Source organism: Lotus japonicus, chromosome 1, assembly GCF_012489685.1.
Source record: "Lotus japonicus ecotype B-129 chromosome 1, LjGifu_v1.2".
Classification (NCBI taxonomy): Eukaryota; Viridiplantae; Streptophyta; class Magnoliopsida; order Fabales; family Fabaceae; genus Lotus; species Lotus japonicus.
In genome coordinates this window covers 115,495,735-115,513,910 of record NC_080041.1, presented here as the reverse complement: position 1 = coordinate 115,513,910, position 18,176 = coordinate 115,495,735, and the positions used below count along the sequence as shown (strand labels likewise).

The following is an 18,176-nucleotide window of genomic DNA, read 5'->3' as shown; positions in this document are numbered from 1 at the left end:
AGTGTGAAAATTTCATTTTATAACTGATTTTCGTATTTCAGACTTTAGAGTGCAAAATTGTTACTGCATTTGTTAGTGCATCTGTTTCATCATCTGCTTCACACTGTGTTTCACACTTTTAAGTGTGAAATTTCTTGAGTGTGAAAAGGAAATTTTAATAAAACGAAATATTTAAAATTAAAATTAAAAATATGTTTCACACTCTTGAGTGTGAAATTTAATTATTTTTCACACCGTTGAGTGTGAAATGAAAAAATGAAAAAAATGAAATATTTAATATTAAAAATAAAATTTCTCACGATCTGGTCCATTCACACTATTGAGTGTGAAATTTAATTATTTTTCACACTCTTGAGTGTGAAATGAGAGTGGGGAATACCATGTAGACGAACTATCTCCCTAGCAAACACCTCAGCTATTTTTCTAGCTGTGTAAGGATGTTTGATGTAACGCCCCAATTTCTCAACTGAGGAATCACATTAGTAACAACAAAGTTTAAGGACTAATTTGCAATCCTAAAATACAAGAGTAATTTTTTTTTAAACAAACTAAACATATCAACCATAGAGTTTGAAACATAATGTAGCCTTAATTAAACATCCATTTCCCAATATATAATAATAGTGACTTACAATAACATAAGCATGGTTCCAAAATAAGTACGCACACTTAACCAGTGGCGAAAACATGGTTTTAGTAATAGAGTTTCAGAAGATGAAGAAGACTCAAAGCATAACCTACTAAGAGAAAACTAAACAATTTCTTCCATCTCTACTCTGCCGCTTACTATCTCCCCTCCATCTCGTACATGGCTAAGCATCGCCGGAAGGCTCTTCACCGCCTAATAGCGTTAAGCGCCCAAACAACAAGTAGGAAACAAAAAGGGTTAACTTTATGCAATTACCACGTATAAAAGAGAAAACATGTTATTCAAGTTTAATTACATAACATGATAATTAAACTAACGACTTATATCAAGTTAAATGACAATTCATTGAACAACATAATATCAAAACCAAACATCAATATCATCGAACGTTAGTGTCCTATAATGCGACTATATGCTACTGTAAGATCAAGTTTTGATCTAGTAGTACAACTCTATGTTTTGATGATTACAAGTTAACCTTTTGATATGAACAATTGTGGTACTCTAACGTGTTTTTCTAAGTGTGTTATTTACAAGCTCTGACCTCTATTTCATCTCACACAAATCAGAAGCACTATGCTTAAAGAGTGACCCAAGCATCGCTTTCGCATTGTCCATGTTCAGTCTGAACAGTGGAAAAGCCTCAGAAGATCTGAAGTAAATCAAGCTCTGATAAGGACTCAGCTCACTTGAAGATCTGATGATCCAGAAGATCTGACAACCAAGAGACTCTGAAGGCTCAGAAGCTCTGATGGTGAAGAAGACTCTAACGATCCAGACTCTGAAGAGTGAAGACTCTGAAGTCCAGAAGCAACTGGCTCTGAAGACCATGTACTGATCCTCTGAAGTGAAGATCAGAAGGTACAACGGTCAGAGGATCAAAGCTTCCCTCTGACTCTGATCAATCAGCTTCACAAGTTCCAACACGAAGCGCTCCTCTGATCAGAAGTCTACGAGGTTTAGGTCAAGTCACTATCCAAAGTACAAAAGCAAAGTGTACTATCCTGACGACCTACCTAACATCCTCAACCACAGCAGAAGCTGGAATTTCCAGAACTGCCCTCCAACGGTAGCATTTCCATGCAACGTTCAACCCTAATCCTTGGAGTATAAATAGAGGCTGAAGATGGAAAGAAGCGGCTAGAAGCATTCACACACGCGCAAGAAATATTCAAATCCTTCTAAGCTTTCTTTCATCTTGAATTTCATTGTGTTTACTATAAGTTTTTAGAAGCACCTTCTTTGTAAACAAGAACTTCATATACAGTTGTATAGTTTGCCTTTAGGAGATCAAGGTTGATCGGATCCTAGAGAAGACTAAGAGAGTGAATCTTAGTGTGAGCTAAGTCAGTGTATTGTTAGTCACTTGTAGGTTTCAAGTGCAGTTGTAACACATACCTGATTAGTGGATTGCCTTCATTCTAAGAAGGAAGAAATCACCTTAACCGGTGGACTGGATTAGCTTGAGTGATTTATTAAGTGAACCAGGATAAAATCCTTGTGTGCTTTTCTATCTCTTATCTTTAGCACTTAGTTCTCGAAAAGATTTGTTAAAATCTTTAAGGTGGAAGTTTTATCTTGAAAACGTTATTCAAACCCCCCCCCCCCTTTTCTACCGTTTTTCATACCTTCAGCTACTACCAATATGGATCGATCAGTATCGTCTCTCAAGATGGGACAATCACGCGGGACCACACCCACCTCATTGCCACTTAGCGTCACTATGGACCGGAAAATCGCGTGGGACCACACCCACCTCATCGCCACTTTAGAACATCTCGAAAGATGGGACAATCCCGTGTGACCACACCCACCTCATTGCCACTTTATAACGCCTCGAAAGAAGAGACAATCACGCGGGATCACACCCACCTCATTGCCACTTTCCCTATATGCCAAGTCAGTCAACGACAATTTCCAAACCAATAATCAACTCAGAATAACCACATGTTATTCATAATTTCAACAATAATCAATGGCCAAAGCCCCAGAAAACGGAGACGCATGCGTCTATTGTTTAACAACGACCTTAGCCTCATAAAATATTTGACACAAGTCTCAGAAAGCATTCCAAATAAGCAAGTATACAACATAGCAAACATACCAATATTTCAATTAATTGTCAATTAAATTAAACACCTTCATCTCAAACGCATGCAGTGCGATAAAAGTATACAAGACTCAAAGATACTCTATACTGAGTTACTCTTACCTTCGTGAGTAGTACATAAAAATTGCAAACCTTGTGACCCTTCCGTTGTAGGAAATACTAAGCATCAAGATCCTAGCTTCCGCTCTCAAAACTCAAAAATTCTCTCACACTCAAAAATTTTCACTAAAAATTAATTCACTCACAACTAATAATACATGTGTTTCAATACTTTGTGTGTGTGTTGCACAAAAGCCACTCGTTGATGCCTATTTATAGTATACATTCTGAAAACAAGCTGGTGTTGTAGATCATACAATTAAGGAGGAGGTGTAAAGCATGCAAAATAAGCATGAGGTGTCAAGTGATGATTTATGGTAGGGTGTGTGTTGTCAAGATAATGGAAAATGATTCAGCATGGAAATTGATGAGTCATGCTTGAAGATACTTAAGGAATGTGGTTATGTGCCACGACAGAAAAAAAAAATGCAGAAGCTGAATATAGTATATTTGTTCTATGACATGATTTTGGTAGTGTAAGATTCAACTCATAGAGTTAAGAGAAAAATATTAAGAACATGAATTATTATCCTAAAAATTATGATGAACTCTATGATATAACTTAAAATCACTTTGAGCGAGTTTAAGTGATTAAGGAACAAATATTAACTCAAATATTATTATGTACATATCTATATATTATATGTATAGTAGCCAATCTTTTCTGAATGATTAATTTTTACTTTTAACATAGTCACTTACGTGACTGATCGTTCTTTTCCATTCTTTTATTATTTTTTTTTTTTTGGTTTATGAAGAAAATAATAATAATACAATTATTTTTATACAAACACACAAGACACAAATTGCATATCAACTTAAGCTTAACAACGCTTATCGCTATTAAACCGTTAAATAACTAGTTAATTAATCGCATAAATTATCTGGGTCTTACATTTGAGATGGATGAAATGTCTATATTTTGACAACCGATCCACCACTACAAAGATCGCCTCGTACCCTTTTGATTTCGGCAGGTTTATTCTATAAGGAAGAGAGCGAGGTCAAGGGGGGAGAATGAGAGTTAGTTAGTGAGCTGTCATACTTCCCATGTGCAAAGGGATTCACGTATATCTGTGGAGAGAGAGGGGAATGAGGGGTATCCTGATTTGAGTGAGTAGTTGATAAGGAGAGGATTTCTCTCTAGTAGGAGTCTCTAACTCCGGTCTTCTTTCTATTGTAGAGCTTTCTGCTCAACACTACAATATTTCAATAAAACATTGTTTCTGATTTTACCTGTTTCTTTCATTCTGAAATAACTAAATATTTAAATTAAAAATAAAATTCTCAACAGTTGGTTCATTCACACTCTTGAGTGTGAAATTTAATTAAATTTTACACTCTTGAGTGTGAAACTGAATAATGTTTCACAATCTTGAGTGTGAATTACAAGTGTTTTACAGAAGCTCAAGATTAAGATTCCTGTACACAGAAGCAACTGGGCAACACCCAACATCCAAATCATAATATCCTACATCCAATATGGGTGGGTGGCGGGTGTGTGGTGGTTGTCGGCGGCTGCAATGCTGGTTGTCGATGGTGGTGGGTGCGTGGTGGTTGTCGAACTGCGTGGTGGTTTAGGCTTGTTTGGCTGCGTGGTCAGTGCGTGGTGGTGGCTGTCGGACACTAAGCCTAGGATGTCGGTCGTGGTAGGTGCATTGTGGGTGGTGTGCGGAGGCAGTATGTGTAACATCCAGATCTGACGACTGGCCTCACGTTAACAACACGAGTCTTTTCAGTGCGCTTTGTCCTCAATCGCGCACTTCCCGGGAAAACTTCCCAAGATGTCACCCATCCCAATATTGCTCCAAGGCAAGCACACTTAACCTTGGAGTTTTTATGAGTTGGACTTCCGAAAAGAAGATGCATCTTGTTGTCATGAGTAGTACCAATCAAATCGTTTATGCCCTCCTTGATTGTATAGTCCCATACCTATACAGTCTCGGAATACCTTATGTTTGGGTGCGAGATCGGTTCATTCATGTGCCCCTCCACCTAGAAGCCTGCCAGGAGCCGCTCCTTGTCTGTGCCTCACTACATCGGCGATCATTCCCCGCCTCGTCGGCCCCAGGTGTCACAGTATGGGTGGCGGAAGTGTGTGGCTGCCTTGATGGAGATCAGAGTTTGTGAGAGAAAGTGTGGGTGAGAGAGAAGCAGATCTGATTGAATAAGGTTTACGGTTAGTATTTTCAGTTTATAGAATAGGGTATTAAAGGGATTTAAAAAAAGGATGGTATGGGACTAATGGGAATGGTACTAAAACTAATCCCCATGACAGCTCCTTAGTTTCTCGCCAAATTTCAGCTCCTTAGTTTCTTCGATCGGTGTGGGCCTGTTGACGCGCCCCTCGCCTCTCGGATCTAGGTTTTCTTCTAGCACATCGACCCCGTTGCATCGGTGTCCTGTCGATGCATTCTTTTTCCCATATCGTTCCACCGCATTGCAATATCATTCTCTTGCACTCTTCTGGTCCACAACAACTCTCCCAATACGCCCATCTGGCAACGGATACTTGACCGCGAGATGTGTTGTTGAGATCACGACGCACAGTCGGTTCAAGGTATTCCGGCCGATTATCATGTTGTAAGACCCCACCGCTCCCAGGATTAAGTATCTTACCTTCAGCGTCTTAGCGTTTTCAAACTCGCCAAATGTAGTATCAAGATCGAGGACGCCCCCTTACCCACACTTGTTCGCCCGCAAACCCCACAAGAGTCCCTGCGTAGGGAGTGAGATCTCCCTCGTTCAATCCGAACCGATCAAACGCATTATCGTAAATGATGTCCGCCGAACTCCCTTGATCTAGAAGCATTCGCTGTACATTGAGCTGGTTGACACAAAGAAGGACTACAATCGGGTCGTCTAGGTGCGGCTTTATTCTGAAGAAGTCAGCGGACGAAAATGTAATGTCTGGGTGTGAAAAACCGAAAGGAACCTCCGTGATCGCGTTCACCGCCCTGGCGTATCGCTTTCTTGCTGCACTAGTGACTCCACCTCCGCCAAACCCTCTGGCGATCGTGCTCACTTCTTTAGTCCTTGAGGCCTTATCGCCTTGAGCTCTAATAGGTCCCCCCTACCACTATCAGCTTCTCCACCGCACGCTGCAAAGCGTGACATTCCTCTGTAATATGGCTCGTTGCCCGGTGGTAAGCGCACCATTCTTCCCTTGGCTCGTCAGTCATTCGTGTTTCCCGTGTTTCCTGAGAATTTTCTGTCCGGCATGGTCTATTCGTGCACACCGGCTTTCCCTTTCGAGAGAAAAGTCGTCACTCCCATGATGATTTCCGGTAATTTTTCCCCGGTGACGTTTTAAGCTCTGCCACTGCCTCCGCCCTTCACATATCCCTATCCTGCTGCTCCAGGCGGCTATTAACGTCGCGAATTAACCATCTCCAATCTCTGTGAGCGTCCAGTGCCTGAGGTGATAGCAGTTCACCTCCCGAGACTTCCACCGTGGGGACTGAGGACTCCTGCCCCTCGATGCGCTCCCTTCCACATGCGCGACGCGATGGCGGTCTGCACGCGTGTCCCAACCTTCCTCCACTTCGTCGACGATGTGTCTCCATCAAGCTTCACCAGTGAACTAGGAATTCAATCAAAAATCCCAAAAACCGAAGAGAATTGCACGGAAAATCGAACTTCTCTCAACCAAATCACAATCCACGTAGTCCGGGAATCGAAATCTAGCGATCCCCACGGACGGCGCCAAATGTTCTATCCAAGAACATAGAGATGAGGCACGGTACCTAGAGTGAAAGGATCGTGATGTGAGAATCTAGAGAAAGTAAGAGCGTAACCGCTTAGAGAGAGAAAGTAACTGAATTTCAATCTTGTTATTTCTCAAATGAGCTAAGAGTCCCTTACAGTTGGTAACCGTCTCCTATTTATAGATTTGGGGGTTGGGCTTGGCGCCCCTAACTTCTCTTAATGGGCCAGTTGGGCCTCCCGGGAGAAGGCCCAATATCCTGGCTTGCACATCGCCCTGGGCTGGCGCGCCTGGGCGATGGACCCTAGGGTCTCGCCCAGTCCACTGTAAACTCCTGAATAGAGGGGTAAGAATTGTGCTTGCTCAATTTGTGCTCTCGACCATGCCTTCCTATTGTATGAGTCAGGTTTGGTTTTCTCAAGGGATGTGTGATTATATGGATACGCTGGTCAAGAATTTCATTTGGAAGGATAAGGATGGAATGGGTTTGCATTTGGTTGGTTGCGATCGTGTTGCTCGCCCCAAGAAGATGGGTGACCTTGTTTTGAGTAGAGCTAGGGATCAGAATGTGGCACTCTTAAGGAAGTCTGTTTGGCAAGTTGTTTGTGAGGTTGATAAACCATGGGTGAAGCTCCTTCAGGCCGCTTACTTTCCTGACTTGCATTTTCTGTCGGTGAATAACATGTTGGGATCCTTAGTGTGGGGTGCTTTTCAGAAAGCTAAAAGGTTTGTGGCCTCTGGTATGCCTTTTTTCTTTTGGGAATGGTGCGTCTTCTTTTTGGTTCTCGGCTTGGAATTCCTTAGGGCCCCTCTGTCAGCGTGTTGGGTTCGTCGATGTGCATGACTTGGATCTTTACATATGTGATGTTTGGTATGGCGTCTCATGGAATATGGACAGGCTTTTGACCTTGCTTCTTGGAGAGATTCAGAACTACATCAATTTTGTTAGAGTTCGCTTGAACCCCCGCGCGGTGAACAGGTATCAATTTCGATGGGTTATGCATGGATTCTCCAGAACAGGTTGGCAGAGGATCAGGTGAACGATCATATGTGGTCTTGGGTATTGCGTCTACGAGTGCCGCTGAAGTGTGTGGTATTAGTTTGGTTGGTTCGTCACCGCTCAATCCCCATAAATCAAGCAACAAACCACTAAGGAATGGCAGATTCACCTGTTTGTAGGAGCTGCCTTCAAGAGGAGGAAACAGTATTACACTGCCTCAAAGATTGCCCAAAAGCTTCTCGAATTTGGACCTTACTGCGGTTCAATGTTCATGCTCTTGAGTTTAGGGACCTTGATGCGCCTATTTGGTGACAAATAGTCAAATACCATGACAAACAAGTACGACAATGAAATCCAGTTAATCAATACAGTATTGGCATAACGCTTAGAATTTAGATGTCTCTACTCTCCAACATGTCAAATAACTACAAACAAGGGTTTCAGGTTTTACATGTATATTAAATAATATATTATTATAATATGTTTGAATTTTGGGTTGGGTTGGGTGGATTATTATTGAATCCGATATGTGATCCGAAGATGATTGAATTGTAGTAAAATCCATCTGATGGACCGTTTGCCCAATTTGACCTGCATTTTTTCCATTGGATCTATCTGGCCCAAGTGCGCCCCTAAAATCTACCATATTTCTCACATATTTCTCCCTACTCATCTTCACTATTCTCTACTTACTCTTCACAATCTCTCTACTTTTTTCCACCAAACAAAGTGTTAAATTTTGACCTTTTTATTCACTGTCAGTGCCCTCTTGCTCCCTAAATGCTTGTAAAGGAAAAGATAAATGCGGAAAATTTGTAGTTTTGATTGATTGATGAGTTTTTGTTTATAAATGACACTTCCTCTATTTAAATAGAGACAAATTTGGCTAACCTATAACGATTAATAACTCCCGCCACTACCCGCGTTTCTTGGTATAATTACATTTTGTAGGGATGTTCGAAGTTATTTCCTCTTATCGGCCTAGAAGATTTTGGTTAAGCCAAGCTTCCTGCTTCGGCTGGTTCTTCAAGACTTAACCGCTTTCCATATCTTCAAGGGATGAACCGCTAGATGACTTTCAGCACGTGTAGGCGTTAGAACCCCTAAAAAAGATCTCCTTAGTGGGCTTGAATCCTATTTACCTTTCTCCAATTCTATCTAAGTTTAGATCTTAGTCGATCTCTACTTCACTCAAACGGTCATTTGCTTTCTTCAACCAAAACCTTTCGCGGTTAACTTGCCACTCTAGCACGCGAGATGATTCAATTATTTTCTAGTCGTTACGCATTTTTGGGTGCCAACAACCCTTTTTGCTTGTTGGTTTTCTATTTGTTGAGGTTTGAATTTGTCTCTCGAAGTTCACTCGAGAGAGAGTATGTTCTCAAGTTTTCTTATGTTAATAATACTCATTTCTGTTTAAAAAATAAAAACATGCATATCACCTGTATACAATTGATAGCTTAACACTCGGAAAACATAGGGATGATCATGTAGGTGGTCCCTCCCGCTATTGATGTATTGTTGGTACTCTATAATATGTCACTATGATTTTAAGAGGTCCACATCCAGAGCATGAACTCAGCTATAGAGTTAATTTAGTTTGTCAATTGATCTCTCAATCAACTTTAAAGAGAGATTAATATGTAATCATAAATGAACCATTTTTCATGGTGTTCACCTTAAACAACTTTGCTTCACAGTGCAATACATTCTTACCCTTTCCAAGTTGCAGGTGTTCTTGCCAAATCCCTCACTCCTACGAGTTTACTTGAGCTTAGGGACGTGCTCATAGTTCAGATGCCATTTGAAGTAACCCTTCTTGAGCTTGCAAGAGGTTTGATAGAGTAGCTTGTTGGTTAAGAAATTATAGTAATAACTGTCATGTAACCTATTTATTTAGTTAGTTACTAGTACCAACCCCAATGCCTTTTCTTATAAAGTCTAAAATTTCACTTAGGATCTTATATTTACATTTGTCTATATAAGTGCAATTAATTGTAATCAATGAAATTAGCAATGAAATCACTACTATGAATTTAATGAATGTACTCGACACAATAAAACTTTAGTTCGATGGAGAAATATTATATAACTGTACGGTATGAACTGAAAGATCATGAAATAGATTCATAATTTTAATTTAATTAGAGAGATAACACAAATATGCTACTGTGAGTTGAAGTTGAAATTTATATCTTAGAGGTTGGAAAAGTATAAAGTTTCCCTTAATTTTTTATCATCCAAAACTAAATAAATGTTCTCCTATGCTTTCTGAACTCAAAATGTTCAACAGATATTAAAAATAAAACTTAGAAGACATTCTAGCACGTCTATGAAACGAGTGTTGTATGTGGTAAAAAAAATAAAACAAAGCAATTTATCGATGCCTTATTTAAACTTAGAACTGTTGGAAAATAGGGAAGAAAAGTTGCGCCGTGGACGAACCACATCCCTGAAAGCAAAATTCCTGCAAACCTTCAGAACAATCCAATGCGTAACACAGTCGCACGCATGATACTGTGCGCACTTAGAGCCTAAACGTGTTGGAGTTTCTACAACATTGCTCGAAAAAATCAACCAGGAAAGGAATACACTATTTTTTTTTCTTATGTACCAGTAACAAAATGACAAAAAAGAACTCTATATCCTATTCTCGCAAATCCATACAAGATTTCACCCATTAAAAAGATTGCAGCCCATTTCCAATATACTAACGGTTGTGCATATAATAAAACCATAATAAAGATTGAGTTAGAAACCATTCAAAATTGGAAACTAATAACCGTACTCAATAGGTCAAAACTAAAACTAAAAAGCAATTGTTAAATGACAATATATCCAGTTTTCATTAAGTATCTAATTAAATAAATTAGATTTAAATAATTTTCTTGAATTCCATTATTTCAACAAAAACTTCATTTATAAACAAGTGCATTGTACGCACTAAATGAGCTTCTTTTTCTCTAACTAGAAATTCATTCTTGCATCATAGATAGATAAAATGTGAAATGTATGATAAATAAACCAAAGAGGAGGGATGAGGAGTATCCAACCAGAGACTACCAACATATTATTGAGTAGATCTTGCACAACTACAACCATATTTTTAACATGCTAAAATGGTTACGAAAAAAGTTCACTTAAATTGCTTAAAAGGTTGAAGTTTTTTGCATACCGATACACAAACGAGATTGGAGTTGCATAATAAAAAGTACGCTACTGCAAATTGTTCCAAATGAACCTTTAATGTAGACCTCCGGAGGGCTATGAATATCTTCTAAAAAATGAGTTACAACTTCAATAAGCTTCTTTCTCACTTTCTTTTTTCATATCATCTTATCATGTGTCATGGACAATGCACAATGTATTGAAGTTGGCGCTACAAATCTATAATTCAAAAAAGAGCCCATTAGATTGTAGAATGAAAAACAAGAATTAAAATTAAAATAAAAACATAAAGGAAAAATAAATGTATCATTTTGAAAGATTCAACTTCGTCCCTTCTTAAAGAAAGAAAGAAATTAACTTTAACCTAATTCCATGAATGAAGCATATGTACAATATGTGATATGAGTGTATTATAGAAATTATTAAAATTTATATTTTATACCAATCTCATTCATGTATCGAAATAGAAAACACATTTTAAATTTTAGGAACCTGTATAAGTATGAATATGCTTGAACAGATGTGAATTTAAAAAATCAAATCAAGAAGAATATCCAACATATATCAACTTTGTGAGATCACCTTTAAGCTTATATAGTAAACAAAGATAACTGAGTTCTGCACATAGAAGTAGGATTGCTATGTTTACGCAATATATTATTCGTAGTAAAATTTTAGAGCAAATGAAACTAATATAAGTTGGAAGAAGTAAAATTATAATTTATTTTCTTTTCAATCTACAAATCTATCTATATATATAATAAATCTGTCCAAATTCACTTCTATGTATTACTTGCTCATAAACTTGCTTTCAACTTTCACCTCTAAATGTGTAATACTTTATGTTTTCATCTAGCATTTGAATTTAAATAATTTATCGTCTTCTTAATTGAGAACTACTTATTTTGTTCTTTCACATTTTCATGCTTTTAAGCAGTGTCCCTTCTCTTGATTTCTTTAAAATGTTCTAAAGACCAACCCAATAAAGAATATTCAAGAAAGAATGTATTTTCTATAGCTACTTTACCTTTGAAAAAATGTGTTCATCTTCTAGCTTACGTTAAATATAAAATCAAAGAAAATTCATCCAATCCAAAGTTTGTCCAACCATTAACAACAACCAATATATATTCATTCAACAATACAATCAACCAAATTTATCTTAAAAAATAATCACACAATATCGTAGATATATTCTTGTATGAAATGAAAAGAATTTCAAGAAACATGATTTAACATAAATTCATATGAGTGATTTGTGTTGAAGAACTTACTCTCATTGAGGAGAAACCAAGGATTCAACGTAATTCACGGTAGAGGACCAATATATTTTATCTGTAATCCAAGTATTCTCTGCTCTATTGTCTCTCATATTAAAGAGTATTGCTTGGTCATCATGAGAATCTACCAATATCAGTGTATGATTGTAAAGGAACAATGGAAACAATTGATATTTAATATCGCTAGAGAGTTGAATTTGGAGATCCTGGTAATTGATCTTCAACAACTGAGTCCAAGAGTTTTCAACCCCAAACTCTTTCATCTGCCAAATAACAAAATGAGTTTTTTTCCAAACATGACAAAAGCACAAGCAATCCATCAAAACCAGAACACTCGGCTCCACACAGGGAACCTCATCAAAACCCTGAGGCAGTGAAAACTGGGTGTATGTCTCTGTAGCTAGATCAAGCGAAAGAATTAAGATATTCTCAACTGTAATAACCTTTGGATCATAAAAAGGAGTGAGATTATTATGAAGTGCCATCCAGTTAAGAGTGCCACTCAAATTCGCTCCATCTCTTGGTTCCTTAAAATTATCGTGAAGAGTAACCACGCCCACAGGTAAACTTTGAATGTCCCTCCAAATATTATCACCCAAGGTGAAAACTTTCATCGGAGTTACTTGTGAGTCCTTGCCAATTTTTATTTCACCATTCCCCAAATCAAAAAACACCACCTTGTAAGTGTTGTTTGTATTATCATAACCAAAGGCAAACTTGGAAAAGCGGTTCTCAGTATGAAAATACCCTAACTTTTCAGATACAGACCTGGTCGTCGGGTTCCAGAAACAAAGCCAATTCTCTCTGTACCATATGCTGAAAGAATGAAAGTGTATGCAGATCAAGCCATTGCAAGAACCGATCAACCATTTATATATGCACCCATGGTCCCCAAAGTGGCGGCGAAGGTCATTGGGTAGTGCGGTCAATGAGTTCTCAACTAAACGACTTATGGGGAGTGATGTGAAATTGCAATTACGACGATCTCGTTGGAGCAACAATTGGGGGTTTTGTGCAGCTGTTCTTCGACGGTGCAATTCGATGAAGCTGGCATCAGAGGTGATACGGGAGTTCCAGACCTTACTCATGCACCTAAGTCTTATGAGGGTTTTCACCGGAAGCCATGACAGGACCTCCACAATGAGTTCGTCAGGAAGTACACAATGAGGAGGGGTGTTCATGAGAGCGAAAAGTACGATTGGAGATAGACAATGAGATGAGTAGAGTATATAAGGTTGAAAATTGAACCTTAAGACATACAACTATACAACTATATCGACGCTTTTTCTCCCTTTGTCAAAAATACAAAGTTAATAATATATATTATAAAATATTAATACTATCCAAATATACAATAGGTACAATTTCAAATTAGTATTTTTAATCATATGAATACTATTTAACGGATTTAAAGTTAATTTTTTTGCACTTAAAGAAAAAGTAAATGTGGTATATAAGTTACTAAAAGTTAATTACTATTAATTCTTTAATTAATATCTATTCAAATAATATTTACTACTATATATATAATTGGAATATATAAATATGGTATATAATTTATGCATATAAATTAGTACTTTTGATTCGTGCGATGCACAAGGGATATTCATAACCGCATGGATATTCACAGGTATGTAATTTATGCATATTAACTCTTCCTCATGTTACTATTATATCTCACCCTATTTTATATCTTTCCCATGATTACCATTACACCATTTTTTTCTAAATATTTCACATTGACAATAGTCACACCCCTGTATTATGGATGGAAACTCGCTGAAGACCAAGATTCAAGGCACCGAGACCTCCTTTACGAACATCTCCACACCCAATTGAAATAATAAACATATAAATATGAGTATGATAATATGATAGCAAGAATAAAAAATATTAATATTTATTCGAAATAATTTTTTGCATGCGATAGTCACGCTACGCAATTATTGTATTAAACTTTCATTCAAAATAATAAATTCTTTAAAAAAAAGGATTAAATCCCATTAAACCTACTATTCTTTTCCCTTAATTATTTTCTTTATTTCATAAAATTCATCAAAACAATCATTATTCTCAGTTTTTATCTTAATATAATTATGCCAATTGCAAAGAAAAGAGAATTTTCTAAGTATATGTTTTTAGGTCATATATGTTACTTCAACTCTATGCAATAAAATATTAATTTTTTATATAAGAAAAATTAAATAATTTAGCAAGTAGATAAAAAGGACAAAAACCACGAATAAGTAAAATAATCGCACTTCTACAAAACAAAATGAAACATATTCATCACGAGAAAAATCTTACAAAAATAAAATAGATTTTAAAAAATTTCAGGAGATAAATAAAAATAAATATCCCCCGTGCATCGCACGGATCATAATACAAATGAGAGAAAGCAAACCACTAGACACAGAAAGCACACCCTTACACAAACTCAATGTCCATGTGCACCTTCTTCTGCATCTATCTCCTATTTACACCACTTCGGTTCATCTCCTCCAAACAACCGGAGGGTCCTCCACCAACCCTTTCTCACACAAGGAACCCCCACTCTCTCTCAACCCCCATACCCACCACCACCACCTTCTCCTTCTCGTTCACCTCCAAACCCCAAGTACCCATTTATGTCGGCGCTTAGTCCTCCCATCACCAGTTTCCCGAAGACAATATTTGCCCATCCTAACATTAGCGACGATAACAACCATAACCTCAAGCTCCCGCTGGGCATTATGATCGTTATACAATTGATCATCGTAGTAGCAGTACTCGGGGAAATTTCGCTCATCTACAGGCGAGCTACACCATTGCCAGCATCGTCGCCAACTCCATCTTACATGTAACCATTAGAGGAGTAATTTAGGGTCGTCGTCGCCTTCATTTTTTTCTTAATACATTACTCTTTAAAAAAAACTGGCAAATTTCTCTAAGTTGAGGGAAATATTGCGGAATTATGGAATAATTAAATTTATTTGGATACCATAAATATGCCTATCAAATTAATAATTTTATATAATTTCTTGCTGGTGATCTCATTTGCACAAAAAATGATTTAAAAGTCTATGAAACATTTAACCCCCCACAAGTTGTTATTGCCTCTTCTTTATATTAGTTTCTGTATCTAGAATAGTAGCAGAAAGTTTGACATGTGACAAGGTAGTTTGGTCAATATGCTGATCATTCACTATAGGTTAATTTTAGAGCAAGGTATCTTATGTTCTTGTGACAATTAAAGGGTTCTAGTTGTGGACATAAGAGTATCTCTACTAACAGTAATAAGTTTATGTACTCCTAACCCTCCCTAAAAATTAAATTGTTTATGTGTGTTAACAATAGAAATAAGAACATGAAAATAGCACGACGTACGCACACACCAACGCATGCACGACACACGCACAACACACGCACATGGTTCTTCTATGAATATTTCATTCAAACTGCAGTTTTACTTCCCATTCCTATTTGCAAATCATTCAAATAATTCAATGAATAAAAAGGAAGAAGGGTAGCTTAATGCTTCATAAAAGTAAAGAAAGGAAATTCATAAGTTAAATCATTGAAAATGAAAGAGACAAAGCCTCAAGCCCTTTAAAAAGGAAGACAAGTAGCTTAATGGTTCATGTATGAATTATGTATCTTTCATCCATTTTAATGAAGGTAGTTATGTCGGCGCTTGTTCCTCCCATCGCCAATTTCCTGAAGACCACCTTTACCGATCCTGACATTAACGATGATAACAGTCGCAACTTCAAGCTCCCGTTGGGCATTATCATCGTTATACTATTGAAAATCGCAGTAGCAGTACTTGGGGCAATTTGGCTCATATACAGGTGAGCTACACCACTGTTAGCGTCGTCTTCGCTGCCTCCATCTCACACTCAGCCATCAGAGAAGGATGCACATATGAGTAATGCAGCGTCGTTGCCGCCTCCATTTTTTCTCAATATATTGCTCTCTTTTAAAAAAGGAAATTTCTCTATAAATTGAAGGAAATATTGCAGAATTATTGAATATTTAAACTAATTTGTATATAATTTCTTTTTTGCGATATCATTTGCACCAAAATTGGTATAAGAGTCTATGAAACATTTAAGCCCCCTCAAGCTTTTATTGCCTCTTCGTTATATTGGTTTTTGTGTCTGGACTACCAGTAACAAGTATGACATACGACAAAGTACTTGGTCAATATGTTGATCTTTCACTAGAGGGTAACTTATGTGCAATGTATCTTATGTTCTGGTGATAATTAAAGGGTTCTAGCTGTGGAGATCAGCGTTTCTCTACTAGCATTGATTAGGTCATGTACTTATAACCATCCATGAATATTAAATTGTTTGTTGCGTGTTAACAATAGGAATAAGAGCATGAAAAGAGCACGACGTACGCATATATGCATGCACAACACACACACAACACACGAACATGGTTCTTGAATGAATAGTTGATTCAAATTACCGTTTTACTTCCCATTTTATTTGTAAATCATTGAATGAAGAAAAAGGAAGAAGGGTAGCTTAATGGTGTTAATAAAAGTAAAGAAAGGAAATTTACAAGTTGAATCGTTGAAAATGAAAGAGACAGAGCCTCAAGCCCTTCAAAAAGGAAGAAGGTAGCTTAATATTCATATATGAATTATGTATCTTCCATCCATTTTAATGCATGTATTTACGTCGGCGCTTGTTCTTCCCATCACTAGTTTCCTTAAAACCACCTTTACCCATCCTAACATTAGCGATGATAACTATCGCAGCTTCAAGCTCTGCTGGGTATTATCATCGCTATACCATTCGTCATTGTAGTAGCAGTACTTGGGGCAATTGGCTCATCTACTGGCGAGCTACACCATTACCAACGTTGTCGCTGTCTCCATCTCACACGCAGCCGTTAGGGGAGGAAGCGCATCGGAGTAATGCAGCGTCGTCGTCGCCGCCTCCATTTTTTCTTAATATATTACTCTTTATTAAAAAAAACTGGCAAATTTCGTTATAAATTAAAGAAAATATTCCGGAATTATTGACTATTTAAACTGATTTGGATGCCCATGAATATGCCTATCAAATTTATAATATTATATAATTTCTTTTTGGTGATATCATTTGCACCAAAAATGGTTTAAAAGTCTATGAAACATTTAATCCCCCACAAGTTGTTATTGCCTCTTCATTATATTGGTTTTTGTGTCTGGACTAGCAGCATAAAGTATGACATATGACAAAGTAGTCGGTCAATATGCTGATCTTTCATTAGAGGGTAATTTTTATGCATATCTTATCTTCTGGTGATAATTGAAGGGATCTTCTGGTGATAATTGAAGGGTTCTAGATGTGGAGATCAGAGTATCTCTACTTATTATGATGAGGTTCTGTAATCCTAACCTTCACTGATCCCTACAATAGTGAGAAGGACTTCATACAGTGGGTCGCGCTTTTAATGTTTGGATGTATAATATTTTAAATTTTGTTGAGTAGTTGTTGGAAAATTTGTGTGAGAAGAAATAACCAGGGGGTATATTGCTACTAGAATTAGAGGTCTTGAAATAATTTTAGGTAGCTCTTTCCCATAAGCATAACCTCACACAAGTTACAAATGAACATGGGCGGATCCACCGCCCGGACTGCCTGGGCACTTGCCCGGGCTCCATGGCCAAAATAATTTAATTGATTTGGGCTGAGGGGAATGTTTGGGCAAAAAAAAATAAGGGCACCAGAGAAAGAGAGGCGGAGGCGGCGGGAGGACGTGATGGAATCAAGCAACAGGAACAGAAGTGCAAGCGAACAAGGGCAGAGGTCGTGGCTCCGGCCAAGATTTTGGAAGTTTAGACAGAACCAGGGCCGGGGGAGGAGAGAGACGTAAGTGGGAGAGGGATAAGAAGGCACATATTAGAGTTGACACCGCCACCACACCTGTTTTGGCTCCTTGTAGTTGACGGATGTTCTGCAAACTGATAGAGGGTAGAAGAAAGGGTAAATAATTAGGGTTTGGCATTTGGGCTATTCTTAAAAGAGTTTTGGGCCGTCGGTTTTTTTTAAGTGGGATGTGTGGTTTCTTTTGAAACATTTTAAAAGGTAAATGAAAAAACTAAGACTTGGGTAAATATTTTTAAACTAATGAAAAAACCATTGGTGAAACTAATATTTAGTGAATATATATTGTAAAAAGTTTGG

General features: G+C 37.6%; 1 protein-coding gene across 1 annotated transcript; it reads right to left on the bottom strand.

Annotated features, from left to right (window-relative positions):
- Positions 1 to 12,008: 12,008 nt before the first annotated feature.
- Positions 12,009 to 13,193, bottom strand: LOC130720522 (F-box/kelch-repeat protein At3g23880-like). Its single transcript, XM_057571173.1, has one exon. The coding sequence runs from the start codon at positions 13,191 to 13,193 to the stop codon at positions 12,009 to 12,011; it is 1,185 nt and encodes a 394-aa protein (XP_057427156.1).
- Between the last annotated feature and the right edge of the window lie 4,983 nt (positions 13,194 to 18,176).